This window comes from Miniopterus natalensis, chromosome 13 (assembly GCF_054644295.1).
Source record: "Miniopterus natalensis isolate mMinNat1 chromosome 13, mMinNat1.hap1, whole genome shotgun sequence".
Taxonomy (NCBI): domain Eukaryota; kingdom Metazoa; phylum Chordata; class Mammalia; order Chiroptera; family Miniopteridae; genus Miniopterus; species Miniopterus natalensis.
This window is the reverse complement of record NC_142093.1, coordinates 45926156-45947276: the sequence shown is the minus strand read 5'-3', so window position 1 is coordinate 45947276 and position 21121 is coordinate 45926156. Positions and strand designations below refer to the sequence as shown.

The window sequence follows — 21121 nt, the reverse complement described above, 5'->3', positions numbered from 1 at the left end:
ACTGACTGAGCCACTACAGCTGGGCCAAACTCTACTCATTTTAAAAAATATGTTTTTATTGATTTCAGAGAAAGGAAGGGAGAGGGAGAGATAGGAACATCAATGATGAGAGTCATCTGCCTCTTGCATGCCCCCTACTGGGGATGGAGCTCAAAACCTGGGCATGTGCCCTGACCGGGAATTGAACTGTTACCTCCTGATTCATACGTCAACGCTCAACCACTGAGCCATGCCTGCTGGGCTAAACTCTACTTTTTAAATAAAAGTACAAATCACTGATCCAAGCCAACAACCACTCATCCCAGGACTTTTTCTTCAATCTAAATCTCAAGGAGCTTTTCATATACTTATTTTTCCAATCTCAAAAAAAAAAAAAAAAAAAAAAGACTTTTGAAGTCTATGGGCCTCCAAACTGAAATTGGTTTCTTAAACACAGAGCAAGAGTCTAACGTTAAGACTTCAAGTAGAAGAATGTGTGTAAATAATGAATAAAAGGGCTAAAACTCAATGCACCCATTTCTATACACTTGGATTGAAAGCGGACAATAACTATAATGAGTTAGGAGTGGGTCCTCTGACTTTTACCAGTGTCAGGCTGTAAAATTAATTGAAAAATAGAAGCAATTGTCCCATTAATTCAAGTAAAAATTTTCGTGATTGCCTAAATCAGCTAGCTTTCAGGGTAAACTATCTGGTCAATCTTCTAAAGAATGACTACCTCAAGTTACAAGCATCATCATCATCTTCATCAACTTAACATTATATGACAAGCCTTGTGATACATTTTATCACGCAGTTCTCCTAGTGACATTACAAGGTAGGATGCTCTATATAAGCAAAGGGATGAGGCATGAAGAGGTTAAGAAAGTAGCCCCTAAGTCACAAAGCATGGTCAAGCTCATATATTTAAAATCAAGTCTGCGTGACTCCAAATAATATATTCTATCACCATGGTTAAATGCCCAAGAGTTGTTGCTGACCAATGTTAGTTATAACAACCTATTAAAAAAGAGTTTCTAAGATGTCATGTCAAGGTCTGCTCACTTCTATATTTAACTAGACTAGGGTATGATCTTTCTCATTCTTTCATTCTCTCTCTCTCTCTCTCCCTTTCATAAAATGTTGTAGGGAAGCATCAGACTCATAAACGAAATAAATACTCTAATTTCAGAAGTTGAGAGCAATGTTGGAGTGGGTACTAAAAGCCTTATTTCCACCTTGACCTCCTTTTAGATTAATTTAACATTTCAGAGAAGAATGTCTGAATGAGAACACAAAATAAAGCCATTACCAGGGGAGGGCTGGCTGCTGGAAAGAGCAACTGCCTCTGTCAAAAACAACTTCTGCCTCCTTCACAATTTTGACCAAGTTAACACACTTCTCTGGTCAAAAGTTCAACCATCTGTCATCTCAGCAATTCAATGTGCCTTCTTATTTCCAACTTACAGCCTTAATTCTATGTCTCTGATTTGTCATCATCTAATTACAGGCTAAAGTAGGCTGACTCAATAACTAACGCTCTCTGCTGCAAGTTAATCACACAGAGCACAAGATGGATCTCAAAGACAAATGGGCAAGTGCTGGATTATGGCACTACTTTGCTCTTACTATCCAGGACCATGTTCAGAATTCATGATGAAATTCTTTCAAAAAAGTCTGTTGTCTTTTCATCTGTTGGGTGAAGAAATAACTGATGTAGATAGGCACAATCTGACTTTTGTTCCTACCCATAACTGACTTGATGTCTCATGTAAGTAAGATGCATGAAATGGAAGTACAATGGGACTTTGTTCTTCCTTGTAAAATGTCGGACTGATCATGTTATTTTGACAGATGGTGATTAGAAGAGTTGTACAGTATGCCTTGGTCTTAAACAGGTCAATGGTTACCAGGATGTATCAATACTGAGTTGCAATCAATCAAATAGACTTTGAACTGATTAGAGTTTGGATGAATTACTCAAACTTGCCCTTTGTCATTGATGTGAAAATGCTGGTTTTACTTAATTTTGAAGATGAATGACTTGGTTGATGAATTAGTTTAGTGTCATGCCAACTAGGCTCAAAAGACTCTCAGCTCATGATCTTCCCAAGTTTCAACATTTGAGGCAGGATTAAATAGTCTACAAGAAATTTTCAAAGTAGGGGGCTTCCTACTGTTTTGTGTGCTTTTCTACTGTCACCAGCCTGTGATCAGAAGACCTCTCTCTTCCAAAGGATAACATTTTTCAGGGTCATCCTTTACTGAGCACTTCATACATATCAGGTATTATCCTTATTATTTTACAAACATTAATTAAAACCCTAAAAGAATTCTAACAAGTTTATTATTCACATTTTACAGATGACAGAATTGAAGCTCAGAGAAATTAAGCAACATGTAACAAAGCATGTTCCTCACTCTAACCTTTAAATTCAAAACCAAGTCTGTCTGAAATGAAAGCTAATGCATCCTTAACATTCTGGCTTTGACCCTCTCATTTCCCCTATCAATGTCAAAATATCCATCTATATCTTCTGGATTATTTAGTTGTTGGATGAGACTATTAGGACATGAAGCACAAAAGAGAACTTGGGTTTTATGTGCAAAGATTTTATGATTCATCATAACACCAAATTCTATTTCTTCCTTCATCCCAATTCCTAAGCCAGTGTCAGCTTTCTGGAGTTTCCTAACCCATATCCTAAATCATCACCTCTTTCTCAACCTCATGCTTCTGACTGATACTTTTTAAGTTACATCTAACAGGAAACTACAATATCTAATTCTCAGCTATATTATAATAACTCGTTTTTACCCTATGGAAAGGTAGGAGAACATATCCTCCTTTGCAAACCCCAGGTATTTCATCTCCTGCCACCTGTCTTGACTACTTGCATCTACCCTCAAGGAGATACAGCTAATCAGATTGGTCAGATTCCAGGATCCTCTCTGAAACACTCGCGTTGGTGGACAGTGTCACAAAGTGTTGAGGAGTGTTCAAATGTGAGCCAGAGAAGTCATCTTTCTTTGCTTCCTCCATGCAATAAACTGGCATATTTCTAGTATGCCTCTGTAATATATTTTTCTATCACATGGCAGACAGACCTAGGGGCCACTGCCCTGGCCATAGGTAGGTACTGGGGTAAAAAAGCTCTCTTCTCTGATGGTCTCGAACCAATTTCAAAAGGTGTAGTCTTATTTGATATCCTCAGCCAGAGTATGAAGCAATGCCAGCCCAGCCAGTAACAAATAGTACTCTGATTCTCCATTTTTCATTGCCTCTTGGGTGGTTAACAAGCTCGGAGACTTCACATAGAACCAAGGTGTCTGTGCCAATGCAAGATCTGGACACCTTGGGTCCCCTGGCTGTTGGATCATCTAATCATAACCCTCATGTCCAACCAAACCCACTATACACATAAGTGTTTGCTATTTTTCAAGTGATGGAGAGAGAACTGAGTTAAAAGGACTCAGATGCAGTGGCGGTAATTTCCATTGTGTAAAATTAGAGTCACTATAAACAACCCCAGGTGAGAGCACCAATTTTGGAGCCATGAATCTGGGGCTCCAAGTCCCTGATAATTGGAAATTCCTTCAAACCAATTTTGTGAATGCAGTCTCTGTGCAACGAACCAAAGTCCTGAGTGTCCACTCACCCGTGCACTCTGCCCTGCGATGAGCTGGTCGTCCTCCGTCTGAACACTTGTCCTACTGCGCACGTCATAATCCTCTTGCTCAAAGTCAGAATCATCCTCTAGTTCTTCTGGAGTCTAGAGATACAGAGGAAAGAGAAAACTCATATTTTAAAATTGATAACCTTTACCACCATCCATACACTTCATCACTGCAAAAGCTAAGTAGCCCTCAGAAAAGAGTTTGCAGGGGATCATATATAGGGGGTTATGTGGGCAGGTATTGGCTAAAATGGAGTCAGAAAAATAAAACTGCCCTAATTTCTCTCTTTTTTTAAAACTGCATTTTGTTTATTACTTCCTTCTGTAGATGAAGCATGTCTAATTCTTTACATGACACGTTTTGTGTGTTTTTTAAATCCCCACCCGAAAATATTTTTTCCATTGCTTTTCAGAGAGTGTGTGTGTGTGGGGGGGGGGGAGAGACATTGATGTGAGAGAGACACATCAATTGGTTGCCTCCTGAACTCATCCCAAACGGGGCCAGGGATTGAGCCTGCAACCGAGGTACATGCCCTTGGCTGAAATCGAACCCAGGACCCTTCAGTCCGCTGGCCGAAGCTCTAACCACTGAGCAAAACCCGCTAGGGCTGACACACTTTTTTAAGAATATATTTGTGTTATCTCCACCCATTCAAATATATTCTAAAATGGAAAATCACCATCAACAACAAAAGTTAAACTTATGTTTCTTCTGTAATGTCTCTTATGCTGTATTCCAGCTCTCTGTTAGTCTCAACAAGCCCAAAAAGGATTGATCATTTCCAGGCCTGATGAGGTCACTAAGCTCTTTAGTACACAGGTTACAACTATAGACTCTAGAGTCAAGAATGCCTAAATATGAACCCCTATGTGACCATGGAAAATCCTCTTAGCTTTGGTTTCCAAGTCTGAATTGGTGTTGGTAACAGTAGCTACCTATGATTGTTGTGCAGATTAAGTAATATACTCTGTGTAGAGTGTCTGGTACATAGCGAGCATTTAAAAAAGGTTTGCATCATTATTACCTGGGATTTTGAAACTAATTCAAACATTTTCTATAATGAAGCAGCCAACTACTGCATTCCCACTGAGGATTAAATAACTCTTCCATACATAGTATCCATTTAGCTCAGTATAGCACAATAAAATAAGCTTGGAGACTCCAAGCAGAACCATAGTCTCTGTGCCAAAGCAAGATCTAGGCATTCTGTGTCCCCTGGCTGTTGAACCATCTAATCATAATACCAAATCCCAACAAAGTCCATTATATATGTATTTGCTTTGATGTGGCTGCTATGCTTTAAGTGATAGAGAGATCTCATGTCCACTCAGAGATGAGAAAACTATGATTCTGAGAAGTTAAGCAACGTGCCCAAATGCCTATGAACAGCTAATAACAGAACTAGCATCTAGACCCAAGCACCCAAAAGTGTCTAACTCCAAACATGCTGCTCTTCATAAGTTGTTTTGTTTTTTTGTGTTTTTTCACATTACAAGTCAGGCAAGAAGTGAAAGCATGGAATGGCTTTAAAGTGAGTAGAGTTAGATGACATTCTGTTCAATATGTAAAGTCAAGAGAAAAGGTACAAATGAATTCATAAATCCAGAAATAAAACACCCTCCCATCTTGAATGACAATAGGTAACATGCACTTAGAGAAAACTGTGATAGGCACATAGAAAGCCCTAAGTGCTTTGCACTCAGTTTTCTTAACAGCCCTACATTGTAGACACAATTTTCTTCATTTTACAGATAACAAAACTGAGGTGTGAAAGGTTATACCTTCTATAAGGCTTCTAAGTCCAGCAGTTGGAAGCATGTTGACTAAACTGTCATGCTCTGTTCATTCTAAGAGGATGAACTCAAGAGCTGGCAAGGATGGTGCATGGGGGGCAAACAATGCAGTAGTGTGAGGTTCCTAGCTCAGGCGGCACTAGCCTTAGAGGTGATGTCACCCACAAACTGCCTCTTGGCACACAGCAGCACTGCCTCCCAGGGCCCTGTCCTACAAAAGGAAGGCATGGACCACAAGCAGTACTGATGCAGTTGTCATTCCCCATCCATAAGGGCACATTTTTATTCTGCGGGTTTCTCTGGCTACCTCCATGTAATTAATCAGGTGTGGTTATTGATGAAGCCTTGAGATTGGTCGGACAGGCATAAAATAGGGTCCTTCATGCCCAAATCACATCATGCCATGTGCTTTCCCAAGCTTTGGCACACCCCTCACATTTTCCTTCCCTCACCATCAGCCTTGTTCATAGTTAGTCACCTATGGATGCCCAAAGCTCTTTTACAGGAACAGTAAAAGGAAGAGGGAAGAGAGAAATTCTGTTTCCATGTTCTATTAACTGAAGCAGGGGTCAGGTGGGCAAAACCTGGGTCAAAGAGCAGGGTGTCAACGTTGTGGACAGAGGCTGTAATCTCTGGTCATTCTCACTCTTCTGGAATGCACCTCGGAACAATTACAGCGAGTTGGTAAATTCTGCTGACAGATGAGATCACAAGACTGCACGCACTTCTCATCAGTTGTTTTTGAAAAGGAGAGAGCAAAGTAAAATGGAAAACCTCAATGAACAGAAAACGAATGAGACAGTGTCTGTAGTATTATGTGCAAGCATTTCAGTGATCTATGTGTTTAGTAGATAAATCAATGACAAACACAGCCTGCCAGCCCAAGGCTAATGATGAGCTTTTATTCATGTGGCTATGGCTCAGGAACCAAAACAGAGAGCTAGAACATGAAGAAAGAAATCCCTTGGATGTGGACCCAGGACAGCTAGGTGCTTTTGTCCTAACTCGACCACTCATAGGCTGTGTGCCTTTGGCAAGTCAGAGCATTTCTGCCCCTGTCTCCTCATGCATAAAGGAGATTAATAATGGACAATTGTCCTGACTCACAGGATTCTAGAATCAAATATATATAACAATGCTTTGTAAATTATAAAAGTGAATAAAAGTAGTAAGTGATAATTATGTTTAATAAAATATACACCTAAGAACAACAACAATGATGATATTAGCAATTTTTTTTTACCACCCATATGGGATAGGCTAAAGGATTTATTCCTTACAACAACCTATTAAAATAAATCAATCCCTATTTTATAGGTTTATGTGTAAGCAGGCTCACATTTGAGTCAACTTTCCAAGGTGTCACACCTAGCAAGTTGAGGGTTCCCGAGCCCATGCTTTTAACCATCACAAATACCACCAGGCAAATGGATGAAATTAAAATATATTCTTGTACCATAACCATGCGGCAAACCTATCCAAGCCACCCATATAAATAGTTCTGTGCATGTGCAGTTTGCTAAATAGCCTACTCATGAGGTTATTTTTTAATTATTATTTTTTAAACATATGAGTGTTATTTTTGATTGGTTAAGGACCTTCACAAATTAAAAGAGACATGGAAAATGGTGAGGAACTACAAATGGGTCCAGAGATAATCAGACTTATATCATTATTGTGAAAGTGGGTCTTACCAGTAAAATGGCACAATTCAAGTATTTGGCCTCTAAAATCTCTCCCCTCTAAGAGTCTGTGAGATAGACTTGTGCCTATTACAAAGGCCCAAGAAGCTCATCTGACTTGCCCATGATCACACCACACATCGGTTACAGAACAGGATCACTCTACCTGCCACTGGTCCTCAATCAAATGCCCACTCTCCTCCACAACAGCTTTTGTAGAGAAGCAAAATGAGAAAAAGGCTGAAGGATTTAGAGTACATGTGAAAAATGTATTAAGGACCATTTAAAGAAAAGGCTCAGATGTATATGAGTTTCATTGGAGCAGGATGATGAGGACATAGGTTGGCAACTATAACAGGAAAGCTTGAGAGATGCATGAAGAAAGATTTCCCAACAGAGCTCTATAACACTGGAATGGATTGGAAGCTCAAAAACAGAATTAAATATTCCCTAAAACCAATATAGAACAGGATTTCCCCAGCCCAGTCAAGCACAACTGGCCACTGGCATCTCTATCCTGTATTACTATGGAGGCCTCCTAACAGATCTCCTTTTCTCTGCCCTTGCCCTACACTTTCTATTCTCACCAGTATAGCCAGGGTGATTCCTCTAAGGTCTAAGTCAGGTCACGTCATTCTCCTGCTCAGAACCCTTCAATGGTTCCCATCTCATGCAATGTGGTCCTCAGGCCACACATGTGCCATCCCCTCTGCCTGGAACACACTTTCTTTAATGCCTTCATGGCTTATTTTCTTCTCAAATGTTACCCAGTGACCGCCCTTCATAAAACCCACACCCATCCTATGCTCTATCTCCTTTATACTGCCTTGGTTTTCTTCATGACACATTAACTGGCATATCACATCTGTTTGTTATCTGTCGCCCACCAAAGGAATGTGAATTCTTGGAGGATAGGGACTTCTGCTGCTCTCTATATTCAGGGTACCTCCAACAGTGGGGCCAAGAGCAACTAACCATTTAAAATGAATCATACTAAATTATTTCTAATTAAGAAAACAATACTAGGTTAACTTATGGGTTGATTAACTCAATAATAGCAATCTGTAATAGGTAGATCAATTTTGTCTCATAAATTATTTCTATAGTCTTTTCAATCCTTTATTTTCCATCTATGAAAAACACTCTGACTCCAATCCCTGAAATTTTGATAGTATTGTTGACTTCTTCAATGAGTTCTATTTGTATTAATTAATTGTATAAAGATAAACTCATCCAGCAGGGTGAAGAAAATATTTTTGGGGCACCCACTAAGGGCCAGATCTATGCAAGTGCTCTACAGTTGTGCTAATATTTGTCCCCATTTGCACATAAGGAAACTGAGGGGTAGAGAAGGAAATTAGCGTAACAGTAATCCCCAAATATTTAAGCAATAGATTCCCAAACTTTATTGCTTCAAGCACTCTCATTGCCTCAGTAACTTTTCATGGCAACTTTAGGCTAAATAAGTAAACACCACCAAAACAACCCCACAAACCTAATAGTTCTGTTGATTAAGCAATAAAAAATGGATTAAGTTAATTGGACCTAACAACTTCAAGTCTGTTACACATTGTATGACTTCTCAAACTTAGGAATACAGCTACATCCATTGAACTCGATTTTTATCCCCAACTACCAGAAACCCAGTATCACGAATATATGACGTCACCCAAAGGAATGAACAAATCTGGCATTTAAACTGAGAAGTATCTTCAGCTAATATTTCACACAGTATTGAAGAGATTTCTGTGTTTTTCCCTGGACATTTAAATATCTTGCAATGCTCCAGGGTCCACTCATGCACAGTTTGGGAAATACAAAGTTACAGACCTTTATCTGAACCCTGTCCTAGGCCCTGTTGTTTCACACATAACCAAATTAATGGGTTCCAATTAGCTTAGTGTATAGCTATCATTAGAGATTATTTTCATGTTCATTCTTATGAGAAGCAACTACTGTTAAATACAGATATCCTAACTCCAAGATATCATCGTCACTGTCTACTCCTAGTCACTTATTTTAACTCCCAATATTAAGTGTTTAACTCCTTCTGTCTTAAATATACATGGGCTCCTCACTATTTGTAGATGACTTACTTGTGAATTTTTCCACTCAAAGCTTCTTTGCATCCCCAAAGTAAGCACTTCTGTAGTTATTCACAGACATTTCCATATTCTCTAACCCAGCATTCACAGCACCGTTATAGACTGTAACTGCTGCAAAGGGTAAGAATCAAATGCACGTTGGCGTGCCAGATTTTCATATTAGTGTTTGAAACTACCATGCTGAAGTCATGAGAAAATTCCTATGTAGCTGATAGATCACCAGGAAGTCTCAGCAAGAAGCAAACAGAAAAATAACCTCATGGAAGAGAGGCAGAGTAGACTTTTACAAGAGAGAAGTAAGGTCGCAGATGGTGAGGTTGTAATTCAGGAAGGGCAAGTTTTCTTTACTTCAGGCTGCTGTCTGGAGCTGGTCTGGGGCGCTAATCACCATGAAATATGTATTGATTGCTGAAAGGCAAAGTATGGAGAATTTACCCTTCAAGGCCCTTTCTGCATTTAGTTGTTTTTTTGGGGGGAAAAGATTTTCCCCCCCAAAGTATAACCAATGTTTTGGGTGAGATGGAGGCACAGCCAGTTTTTCTGGGAAAAGAGCAGCTCTACTTGTCTTCCTGCCTTTCTTCCTGACTCAGTACAATGAAATAGTTTCCTCCCAGTACACTTAATCATTACACTCAAAAGCAAACCAAGAAATTAAGTACAAAACGAAGCCATTTGGGTGCTAAATGGAGAAGGAGTTTAAAAATAACAATTTGTACATGCTGTACATTTCACTCTTCCTCAGTTTTACGTGGTGTGAAATCCATCTGATCAAATCACTGGAAATGTCGAGATGGAGGAATGACAGACACTTCATGCAAAGGGGACACGGCATTTTATCGAAAATTATGTTTTCTTACAGATCATCAATGAATAAATGAATGATGGCTATAAATTTCCTCGGCCTCGCAGATGAATGGTTGTCACAGAAATGTAAAGGGTAACAAAGCAGAAAAATGGCAAAAGAGGGAATATGTCTTGAGGATTATAGTAGGATTTAGTGCCAAATGCACTGAAAACATAACTCATGGTCTGTTAGTTTATTTTACATGTTAGTATGTAATGAGAAAAATGATCTAATTTGTTGCCATCTTAAAAGGCTATCTTCCCTTCTCCTCCAGTTCTCCTATATTTTCTCTGTCACCTTCCTCTCTGCTGAGGTACCTGTCCCCTGCCCCCCACATACATAGTATTAAGCCCTATGCCAGACAATGCACCACAGTGAAGGGAAAATAAAAGGACAGCTGTTGCTTTCCAAACTTTCACAGTCTTAAGAAGGTAAGAGACCTACGAGGAAATAGCATAGTAAATACTATCACAAGCAAAACAGTTAGAGGTAGTTCAAGGATAGGGTATTTTTGAGGGAGAAAATTTGGGGAAAGATGATTTGAGCCAGGTCTTAAAAGACTACAGTAAGGTGGAGCTGCCTTATGACCCAGTGATTCCACTTCTGGGAATTTATCCAAAGAAACCTGAAACACTGATCGGAAAGAATATATGCACCCCTATGTTCATTACAGTGTTATTTACAACAGCCAAGATTTAGAAGCCTTCCAAGTTTCCATCACTACATGAGTAGATAAAAAGTTGTGGTACATTTATACTCAGTTGTATAAAAGAAGGAAATCTTACCTTTTGTGACAGCATTGATGGACCTGGAGATTATTACGCTAAGTGTAAGCCAATCAGAGAAAGACAAGCACCATATGACTTCACTTATGTGTGGAATCTCATGAACAAAATTAAAGTGGAGACAGACTCTTGGATACAGAGAAGACACTTGACAGCTAACAGGACGGAGGGTGGGGGCTGAGTGAGATGGGTGAAGGGATTAAGCAAAGAAAAAAAAAGAGTCATAGACACAGACAATAGTATGGTGATTGTCAGAGGGAAGGGGGAGCGGAGGGAGGATAGGAGAGGGTAAAATGGTGAGGGAAGGAGACTCGACTTGGGGTGGTGAACATACAATATACTATGCAGATGCTGTACTGTAGAATTATATACCTGACACCTATATAATTTTATTAACCAGTGTCACCCCCATTTAAAAAAAATAAAGCCAGACTGTAAATACCTTGAGAAAGAAAAAAATAAAGAAGAAAAAAATAAAGGAGAAAAAAAAAAAAGATGGTAAATGGGCATGTTAGAAGAACAGGAAATGTATCTGACAGTCTCCAAGTTCCAAACTTGGACTCTACATTGTTAAGTATAATTAGTATTGTCTCATACAACTTATGCAACGCTCTGAGCGCTCTGAATTGATCATGGCATTATTAGTTTAAAAAGACATATATAACATAAGAACGGGCAAGCTTACTTAAAGATGAAAAGGTCAGAAGATACTATTTGTGCTCCCAAGTGAAGTTTGGTAGATGTTTTAGGAGAAGCATGGATGTCAATAAAGAGGGAGGAGAGCGCCTTCGGAGATGGTCCACTCCACCTGCTCAGGCCACCCTGGAAGCACCATGTTGTCCTCTGGATACATGAGGATGGGCCACACGTAGATGTAATGACTTCAAAGATACCAGAATTTGGGGGACAATTAATGCCATGAAAGAAATCCTCAAAGGACTAGGTATTATTGGCCACAGAAAGAATAATACATTGCAGGTGCTTCGTGAACTATCTGAGCGACCCCATACAGAAAAGGAACTATTTGGTTGCCATCGTTTTGCAGTGTTTGAGGGAATGTTGGTTTCGATGCTCACTGGTCACCCTGACAAGGATTTTCAAAATGCATACAGCAGATAGCTTATGGTTCCACTGCGCAGCCTCGGAGTCGACTCTAGAGGTTGCACGGGAGGACACAGTCGAGGGCTACTTGTCCAACATGTTGGGGCTGCTAAGCACTTCAAGTGTGGCTAGTGTCGCATGTTGAAATGATAAAGTTTTAGATACATTTGGCAGAGTAAAATAGATTACTAAAATTAATTTTAAAGGTTTATTTTTGCTTTTTCAATGTGTCTATTAGAAAATTTTAAATTACAAATGTGGCTTGCATTTTATTTCTTTTGGGCAACGTGCTCATCATTTCTGTTTTTGCATATTTGTTTATTTTAAGAACGGGTTCTGTGGCTCAAGTGTTTTAAAACTACTACACCTGTTAATGAAGCAAGGAGAAAAAAGGTCTCATCTTACAATGGAGTATGTTGCAGCAGTTAAACAGAATGAGGTAAGTGATGTGTCTTAATAGAGATAGATGAAGACCCATTGTGGGCCAACAAAGCCAGCTGCAAATGATACTTATGAGGTTCAAAATCTACTGTATTTATACAGAGGGGGGCAAAGGTAGGTTTACAGTTGTTAGTATGCGAAACAGTTTATTGTTGTATAATTGTTTATTAATTATTATATTGTTTTCCATACAAACAACTGCAAACCTAATTTTGCCCCACCCTGGATGTCTTCTATCCTGTGTCTATATATAATTACCTGGACAGTAGTTTGGAAGGCTCACACCAACCTGACAACAGCAGACTGCGGATGGGAAGACAGCGGGATGTATGATAGGGGGAGGTTTACTGAAAGGTTACATAGGATTATTGACAATGTCTTAATTATTTGTTGCAAGGAGAATGTAGTTATGCATCACTTAATTGCCACTATTATCATTATTAATATTCCTATATTAGGTAATTTTCATTTCTTTCCTTCCTATGGCCTCATGATCCTGATGAGAAAATAAAGTTAGCAAGGGGAACCCATGGAGAATTGCAGAAGCAGCTCTAAGTTGGAATCAAATTTATGCATGCAAGGAGCAGGCAGGGCTTCATCTCTCACCCAGGGTCACTGGGTCCATTCATCCCTTTATAAGTAAAAAGTTGCCAATGTCTGAGTAAATGAGGAGCCACACAGCTTGCCAGGTTAAACCAAGTAATTAAAAATCAAACAGTCAATCCTCTGGAGTCCCTCCCAGGTGGTCCGATTAGCTCTGAGCTCCGAGGCCTCACGTACCCGGATCATCAGCACGGCCTTCCTGATGTCCCGAACGCCGTCATACACCAGGCGCGAGGCGTCGATGAACTCATTCTCCTCAAATGGCTGAGGGACGTTGGCACTCAGGGCTTCGATGGCAACCTCTACTTGTTCAGCAAAGCGTGGCATCACTGGGTGAAACAAATGAAAAGCGGGGCATTAGGCGATCTTTCTCAGGATCCCTTGTTCCAGCCCCTGGGCGAGGTAGCAGGCTCTGAGCTTTCCAACAGTCCAGTGGAGCCCCATGTCCACCTGCCCAGTTTGGGGTGAACCCAATTTAGTGATCTTTGTGCTACTTACTTGCAACAAAGAAAGAAAACCGTTGCTCCATGAATGGTGATGGTATTCAACAGAGCAAGTTTTGAAACCTGCCCCAGGTAATGTGTTAGAACGTGTAGAGCACAGATTTCATGTTAACCTAACCTGAGCTGAGTTCCACTCCTAGTTACTAGCTGTGAAACCTTGGCCCAGTTTCCTTAACCCTCCTAAACCTCTGTCTAAAAAATATAAGATCTTTCCTTAGGATTTAATAGGATAATGCATACAAATGTATTAGATGACATCTGGTCCTTAGAAAACCTCCACAAATATATAACTAATTTCAGATGCTAAAGTCATAACTGGTGAGTAGCAGACCTTAACTTATATATCATAGTCAAGTGTGAATAAAGTGATCCAGTCCTTCGTACTTTTATCTGAAATGCAGAACCGGAGATGTTGAAGGTGGGAGGGATGGCTCTGGAAGGGGGCTTGTGGGAGGACTGTGTAAGAGGAGCGAGGGAAATCCCAAGAGACCAGCAGAAAGAGACTAGTGGACTCGCAGAGGAGTTCGATCATTCCATTTTACCAGGCCCACCGTGTGAAAGATGCAGATGCTCATTTCTAAAATGCTGGCACTGCTTTCTTTAAACTAGGACACCTGCACATACACCAGAAGTTTGTGGAAAGTCAGCTTGGTGGAATGTCTGGAATATTTAAGAAAATGATGTTGATTCACTGATTCTCAAAACTTTTAATTCGATTTGCTCAGTTGTTATCTTGTAACAATCAATTCAAGTGGCAAAAGAAAGCCAGGAGCACAATTCATTTTATTTACAAGGACAATAAAACAGAAACATAATTCATCTCTTTCCACTTCTGAACTTTCATGCCTGATTCGTCTTTATATTCATTTTCATCCTGTGTGGACATTTTAACATCCACTTTAATCCCCAGGGTGAGACACTCTGATAAATCACTTTACTCTCTAGGGTCAGAGTATTCAAGACAGAACATTCCTAGAAAAATGTATTTCTACTAGGAAAAGTCAAACTTTTTTTTTTTTTTTTAAAGGAGGGTTAGAGGAAAATAGAGTAATCATTCTTTCAATAGAAATTATCAAAACCAAAGCACACACTGGGTGAATTTCCTTCTGTGAGTGACCTGGTTCTCTACACTATTTGAATTTTTTATTTGGGCTTTTGAACTGCTTTTTATATTAGAGGGGATTTTGAACTCTATTGCCTCAAATATGAATCCAATAAAAATATATTTCTAAAAACCACCACATTCAACTCGGGCCACTTCAGCCATCCTTTTGTGTTGGGAATAAACTCTTTCACACTAAATAATCTAGATAATTAAAACTAACCTCCTTAAAAATGAAAACACTTTTTGTAGGTATTTGGCATTTTCATATAAGTACTTTCCTTAAATGAATTACAAATTCCCTTCTTTTTTAAACTGATGATTCTGAGTAATATTAATTCCACTCTATTTTATGTTTAAGCTGCCATCATGACCATCAACACTTTTACATATTTATATGATACCATCAGTAGCATTTAGCTGCATAAATTTTTTTCCCTGTTGTATAACTAATAAAGGATTAGTAATCCTACATGTACATAAGATAAACACTCCTACAAATCAATAAGGAAAACAGTAGAAAAATGGACAAAAGTTTAGAACAGGCAATTCAGAGAGAAAGAAATCCTATATTACAAATAAGTATGTAATAAGATGCTTGAGTTCACTAGTAATTGGAAAAATAACAATGTAAACAAGGAGATATTATTTCATACCTGTTGGGAGTGGCAAACATTAAAAACCTAGTAATATCCTAGTAATATTTTATTGATCATGTAGACATCTGCTACTGTAGATGAAGTGACAACAGGTAAACATCATTTTGGCAAGCACTTTGACAAAATCTAATAAAGCAATCTGGTCTCAACCAGTGAGTTGGGACCTTATCTAGAGCACAGCCAAATGTTGACTTATAAAGAGATACTGATTAGGATGGTAGAGTACATTGGAGTAACAGGAGTGTTTGTGTCTCTCTGGTTACAGTTGTTTCTTCTTTATTGGTTGTATATTCTAAGAGTTAATAAGAAGAGTTACATAAAACCTGAGAATAAAAATAACAAGAGCTCTTTCAACAGGTTCCATCCAAGCTCTATTCTGAGTCCCCAAACTCAGGAGGCAACCGCTGTGAACTGCTCAGTCTAGGTTCAAGGACAATACACCTGGGTGGGTCAAAATAGACCTAGAACTGGGACAACCAATATATTAAAGTGAGTGGGTCCAGAGGTCAATGTCTCAACTGGGAAAAGCAACCTGAAAGGAGATATCATTTACCCCAAATTATAAAATACACAAAAAAGTACTATGTATGATTTAAACCAATATGCATTTTTATTATGCATGTTTTGAAAGGATATATACCACCTTAAGTGTAGTGGTTACCTTTGAGAGGGAAAGGAGAGACAAGGGATTAAGTAAGGTCTTAAAGAGGCCTCAAGTGTATCCTAACTCTAAAAAAATAATGGGAATCAGATTTGGAAAAATATTAATATTTGTTACACCTTATTAAATATATAATAAGATGCTTGGCTTCACTAACAATTGGAAGGAGGATGTCAGTTTTATTAGTCTCTGTTCCTTTTGTATCTTTGAATCTTTTCATAATTCAAATACTTAAAGAGAGATCAACGTATTACCCCCAAGGCTGTACTTCTTATATAATAAGGCTCTGGGCAAATAAAGTTCCAGCTCATGGCTCAGAACATAATAAAAATCAATTTGATAACAGTATTAAGGAATTCCCTCAGAACTTGTGACTGTGATCAAACACTTAGTATTCAACCTTCATAACTGGCAGCTGGAAAGCTGAGTTAAGGAGAACTCACCCCCTAGACCTCGGCTCCCACGCATGTCTTCATTTGCGTGAAGACCTTTGCTAGGGTCTAAAGGGGAGAGCAGGGTTGTGTGTTACTTGGGTTTTTTAGTGCAAGGTCACCCTGAAGAAGAGTTAGGGAGGAGGAAAATGCAGGAGGTGATGTGCTATCTTTTCCACCTGCCTCTAGGTCTGATTCTGCCCAAGGGAGAGAGAAGAAAGGTAAAATCCAAAGGGGCAGTTTTCAGAAGGGATGCTCCAGGGCCCGAACCATGCCCAGTGCTGCTCTGAAGCACTAAGTTTGAAGAAGGGCATTCTGTTTGCCCCAGCATGGAGTGCAGAATGCTCTTGGGAGGTTTAGGAGGCCATGGTCTTGGTATGAATAACAGTGTTGGTATTTCATTGTCAGAAGAGGCAGAAACAAGACCCTTTTATAAAGAGGAACAGAAAAATACCATCAACCTTCCCACGGGAAAAATGGCAGAAAAGGGGGTTCAAAATCCTTACTTTCCAAATGGGGGCTCAGAGTACAACTTAGCATTAATATTCCAATGACCTTATTATACTCCACAAGCTGCTAAAACCTAGAACTTGAACTCAATTTAATTTGACTTGATTTACTGTAACTGACAAGACATCTATTTTTCTTACTACAAGTCAGGGTTTTTCTGGATCTGACCTATGCTTGCTTCCAAAGTGCATTCAATACTTATTTATTTAGGGCTTGGTCAATGGCTAATGCTCTTTAACCAACACACTTTTGCTCTCCAGAACTTTTGCTGTTCTGTTTTAGTTTTATCTTTGTTTTAAAAAGTGGTAAGGCAGAAAAACAAAAGTTTATAGAACAGCAATCCATCTTGACAGAACCCAAAACTTTAGTTCATGAATTCTTATGACACTTTAACAGGGTCTGAAAATTTAAATACCCCCAAAGTGAAACTGAGCTAGAAAAAGTCTCAAACTACATCGAATATAAGGCTGACTCCACTTCCCACTAATTAGGACAAAACACAGCACTGGCTTTGTGATTCGCACATTATATATTAACAGACTTCCTGATATAGGATTATATAAATAGAAGCTTCTTTCTACTTTCTGACTTACATCCAAAAAATTTAGACACCACTTTACTGTTATTTATCAAAAATCCTGGACTGCTTTTAATAGCTTATGTCCTGAATGGGTGATCAAAGTCAGAAACAAACTTTTGAATTCTCGCTACACTTTCATATGCAGAGTGCACGCCAGGCCACAGAAAGATGACATTCCAGGAGCAATGAAGTCAGAGTTAAGTGCGCATATAAAAATCAAGGTCGTCTTATCCCAGTGTTGACTGAGATCCTAAACCAGAGGTGGAAAAGATCTGGACTGAATCCTCCTGAGAGGCTTCAAAGGTGAAGTTTCAGAGCACAGGGTGAGTCAGTGAAATGAATGAAAAGTTGTGCTGAGGATGCAAATAGGACTGCTGACAGTCATAAGGGTCAACACCAAGGTGAACTTGAGGCCGTGGACGTGACCGCCAACTAACTCCACTGCCCCTGAGTGACTTTCTGAAATGATCCAATGATTCTCTTTAATCTAGAAAAGACTGTAAAACCTTTGAGATACAAACATGTGACACGTGCCTATAATTCCTCCTGTCTCTATCTCCCCATCGATTCCCACATATATTCAAATGTTCCAACTATACTGAATTACTCCTAGGCCCTCTACTGTGACATGGAGGCATACCATGCTATACCAGCATGTCCATGATCCATTTATTCTCCTACTGAAGTGTACTCCTTCCTCTTTGGCACAGGTCAATTCCTCAACCTTCAACATCCAGTTTAGAACCAACGGACACTGTGAAGCCTTCCTTAATCCATAAGCACCCCAAAGTTGGCAGTGCTTTAGTTTTATGGCATCCTAGTTACGCATTGCATTACTGCAGTGCTTAGAACACTCTATTAGGACTGTTGACATTTCTGTATGTCAACTATCTCATAAAGGAGTCCTTTTTTTAGGCAGAGATTCTGTCTCCTCCATTCTTTGGATGGGAGAAAACTCATTTGCCATCAGGTATTTCAGGGACAAAACGAGCTGTATTACATTTCATATACTAAGTTTCTCCCTTTCTACCCATCATTTTATATTAGTCCAGTAATCATATTAAAGACTTTCATGAGTCATTAACCAAGTTATTAGTGAGCATTCTAGGTTCGGTCTCTAGGGACCTTTCAGAACTGCTCAAGTAGGAGCTTCCCCACTAAGCTCATTATTGTATCCTTGACGTTCCCCAAGGCCAAGCTAGCATATCTGTATGCATAGGAGTCACCCATGGTGGTGGTGCAGTCAACCTACATGCTCTCTTAAGGGTGTTCCTTATAAAACTTTATTACTGCAGACAGAGAGGAGAAAATAGACAAAGCCCCTGTTCTAAAGAACCAATCTAGTAAGTGTTAATAGAAAATAGAAAAATAAGAATGAGAACATTTGAAAAAAATCTAGAAACAGTACAATATCAGGACTAGGAAGGAATCATGGCCAATTCCAGCACAGGAATGAGTACATTATATACTTCCCCTTCCCATCGCAAATACTGTATTTATTAACCCATTTCAGAAGGTGGAGTTAGGTAAAGAATTAGATATTATCAGAGTAATTGGAGCCAAGAAGTATTAATCTGGAGTCACTGTGGGGGCAAATCCAGTATCCCCTATGGCAGGGAAGTACTGTTTGATGTTTCTGTAAGTAATGCATTCCTTCCCCAAGATGTTTATCAGACACTACTAACACATTTTACTCAATAGCCCCTGATGAGATGCTAGGTAAGAGGAGGAGAGAGCGTAAGGAGAGTCTGATCTAAACCACTTGGGGCCTGAATTTGCCCAAAGCTCAGCCTGACCGGCATTTACAAGGCTTCGTGTGTACCTTGAGATCCTCCCCGTACAAGCAGGAACTAATGCAAACGGAAGCTGTGACATACTCGCTGCTTTGGTGCTACCCAAAAATAATGCAGAAAAAAACAGAGGGTAGCCATCCTTTTATTTTTCGTTCAGTTGTTTTAGTAAAGAACTTGATTATGTTAGTAGAGCATGCTCTAGGGTTCCCCTCACTCCCGAACAGGGGATCTTTCAAAATCCTGAGTTCAGAATCTTGTTAGGACTGCTTGGGTTGCTAACTATTGGGCAAGAAGTAAATAATTGAATGGATCTATAAGTCTACCCTGTGGATAGTGGCTATTTCAGTTCTATATGTAATATAGAGACCCCTGTACTTCCACTAGATGGAAAGTATTTCCTACAAAGCCCAAGAGTAGCCAGAATCTTGGTGACTCACTTGGCTGGGATTTCCTGCAATATCCAAACCTTACACTTCTCACCCTGATTTTACACATTCACTCAAATCCTGGTTGATTTCCATCACCACTGACTACACAGCTTCTTCAGAGATTCTGAGATTAATGTTTGAATCTCTGAACGCAAGTCAAATGAAAATTTTCCTAGTGATGTTTTTTCTTCCCTTTGAATTATGTACCCGCTTCATCATATTTCTCTGTACAATTCCCCAAATCTGTCCTCCAACTCCCCTCCAATCACCTTCAGCCAGTTTTAGTTGTTCCTTCCCCACTACCTAGCTCTGTGATTTTCCTGTATCTTTTTGAGATATCAAGGCTGTAGCACTCAGCTAAGCCCTGCCCAGCTTTTTGGCCCATAGGAACTATGAAACAATATTAATCTATTAATATTTGGGGTGAATTGTTACACAATAGATAACTAACAGAGTATGCTATCCTATAAGTAGAAATGCCAGTAAAAATAGTTAGCAGGACATTAACATTTCTGCTCAGTTGTAGCAAGTATCATTGGTCTAGGTTTCTCATCTCTGTGTTGGGTCAAGACAGAAGTATAATTGAATCTTAATATCTCATTCTGTACAAGTTAACCAGTTTGAACCTCAGTTCCTCAGTTATAAACAGATAATGACCGAGGTCCTTCGGGTTTACATAAAGCTTAGAAATAATGCATTAGACAAGATTTTTATAGAATTTTATATATAAACATGGGCATTACTTTAGGGACTGGGAATAAAGTAAAAAAAAAATGATCAAGGCACAAAAAAATGGAATGTGTGTACAATGCTCACTATTGTGCCTAGAACATAAAAGATTCACAGTAAGTCTGTCTTGTAAATGTCTTCATGCCATGACCCTCTGTGCCTCTCCAGCCACACACAGTTTTCATTGTTTACAGCAGGCAAAATCATCGAATCTCCTTTGCATAGAACTTGGAGGTACAACTACATGATTCACCCCCAAAGAGTGCACCTTGTAGGAGTCAATTGAGCATGGCATACCAATCAGTGCTGAAATTTCTGAAAATTGAGAAGTTGGAATAATTTATGTTAAAAACAGTATCCCTGCTTTTATGCCCATCTCTCTGCTTGGCAGGACCACATCAGCCTTCCGATGGCTTTGCGTTTTTAATAAATTTCCTACAATATCTGTCATTAGAACAAGATTTTATAAACTTACCCCTAGAATTTTCCTTTTTGTCTATTTGCCAGCAAGGTCAGTGCTAAATCCATTATGGCATCACCAGATCCATGAGCAAAGAGAATCTTTAAAAGTTAAAGATTAATAATAAAGTACTAAGAATAATATCTAGCTTCCCTAGGTCAAATAAAATATTTTCCAAAACACCTCCCAGCTTACTCTAATGTTCTTGGGAAACTACTTCCCTTCCATCTCAAGCTTATACTACTTTATTGTAT

The 21121-nt window shown here is 39.2% G+C and overlaps 1 protein-coding gene across 1 annotated transcript in view; it reads right to left on the bottom strand.

Annotated features, from left to right (window-relative positions):
• Positions 1-21121, bottom strand: part of CTNNA2 (catenin alpha 2) — a 976906-nt gene that overhangs the window by 55263 nt on the left and 900522 nt on the right. The window contains exons 13-14 of the mRNA XM_087823861.1: positions 13189-13340; positions 3639-3752 (exon numbers count right to left, since the gene is read on the bottom strand). Of these exons, the coding sequence (XP_087679987.1) occupies positions 3639-3752; positions 13189-13340 (266 nt within the window). The remainder of the gene's footprint in view (positions 1-3638; positions 3753-13188; positions 13341-21121) is intronic.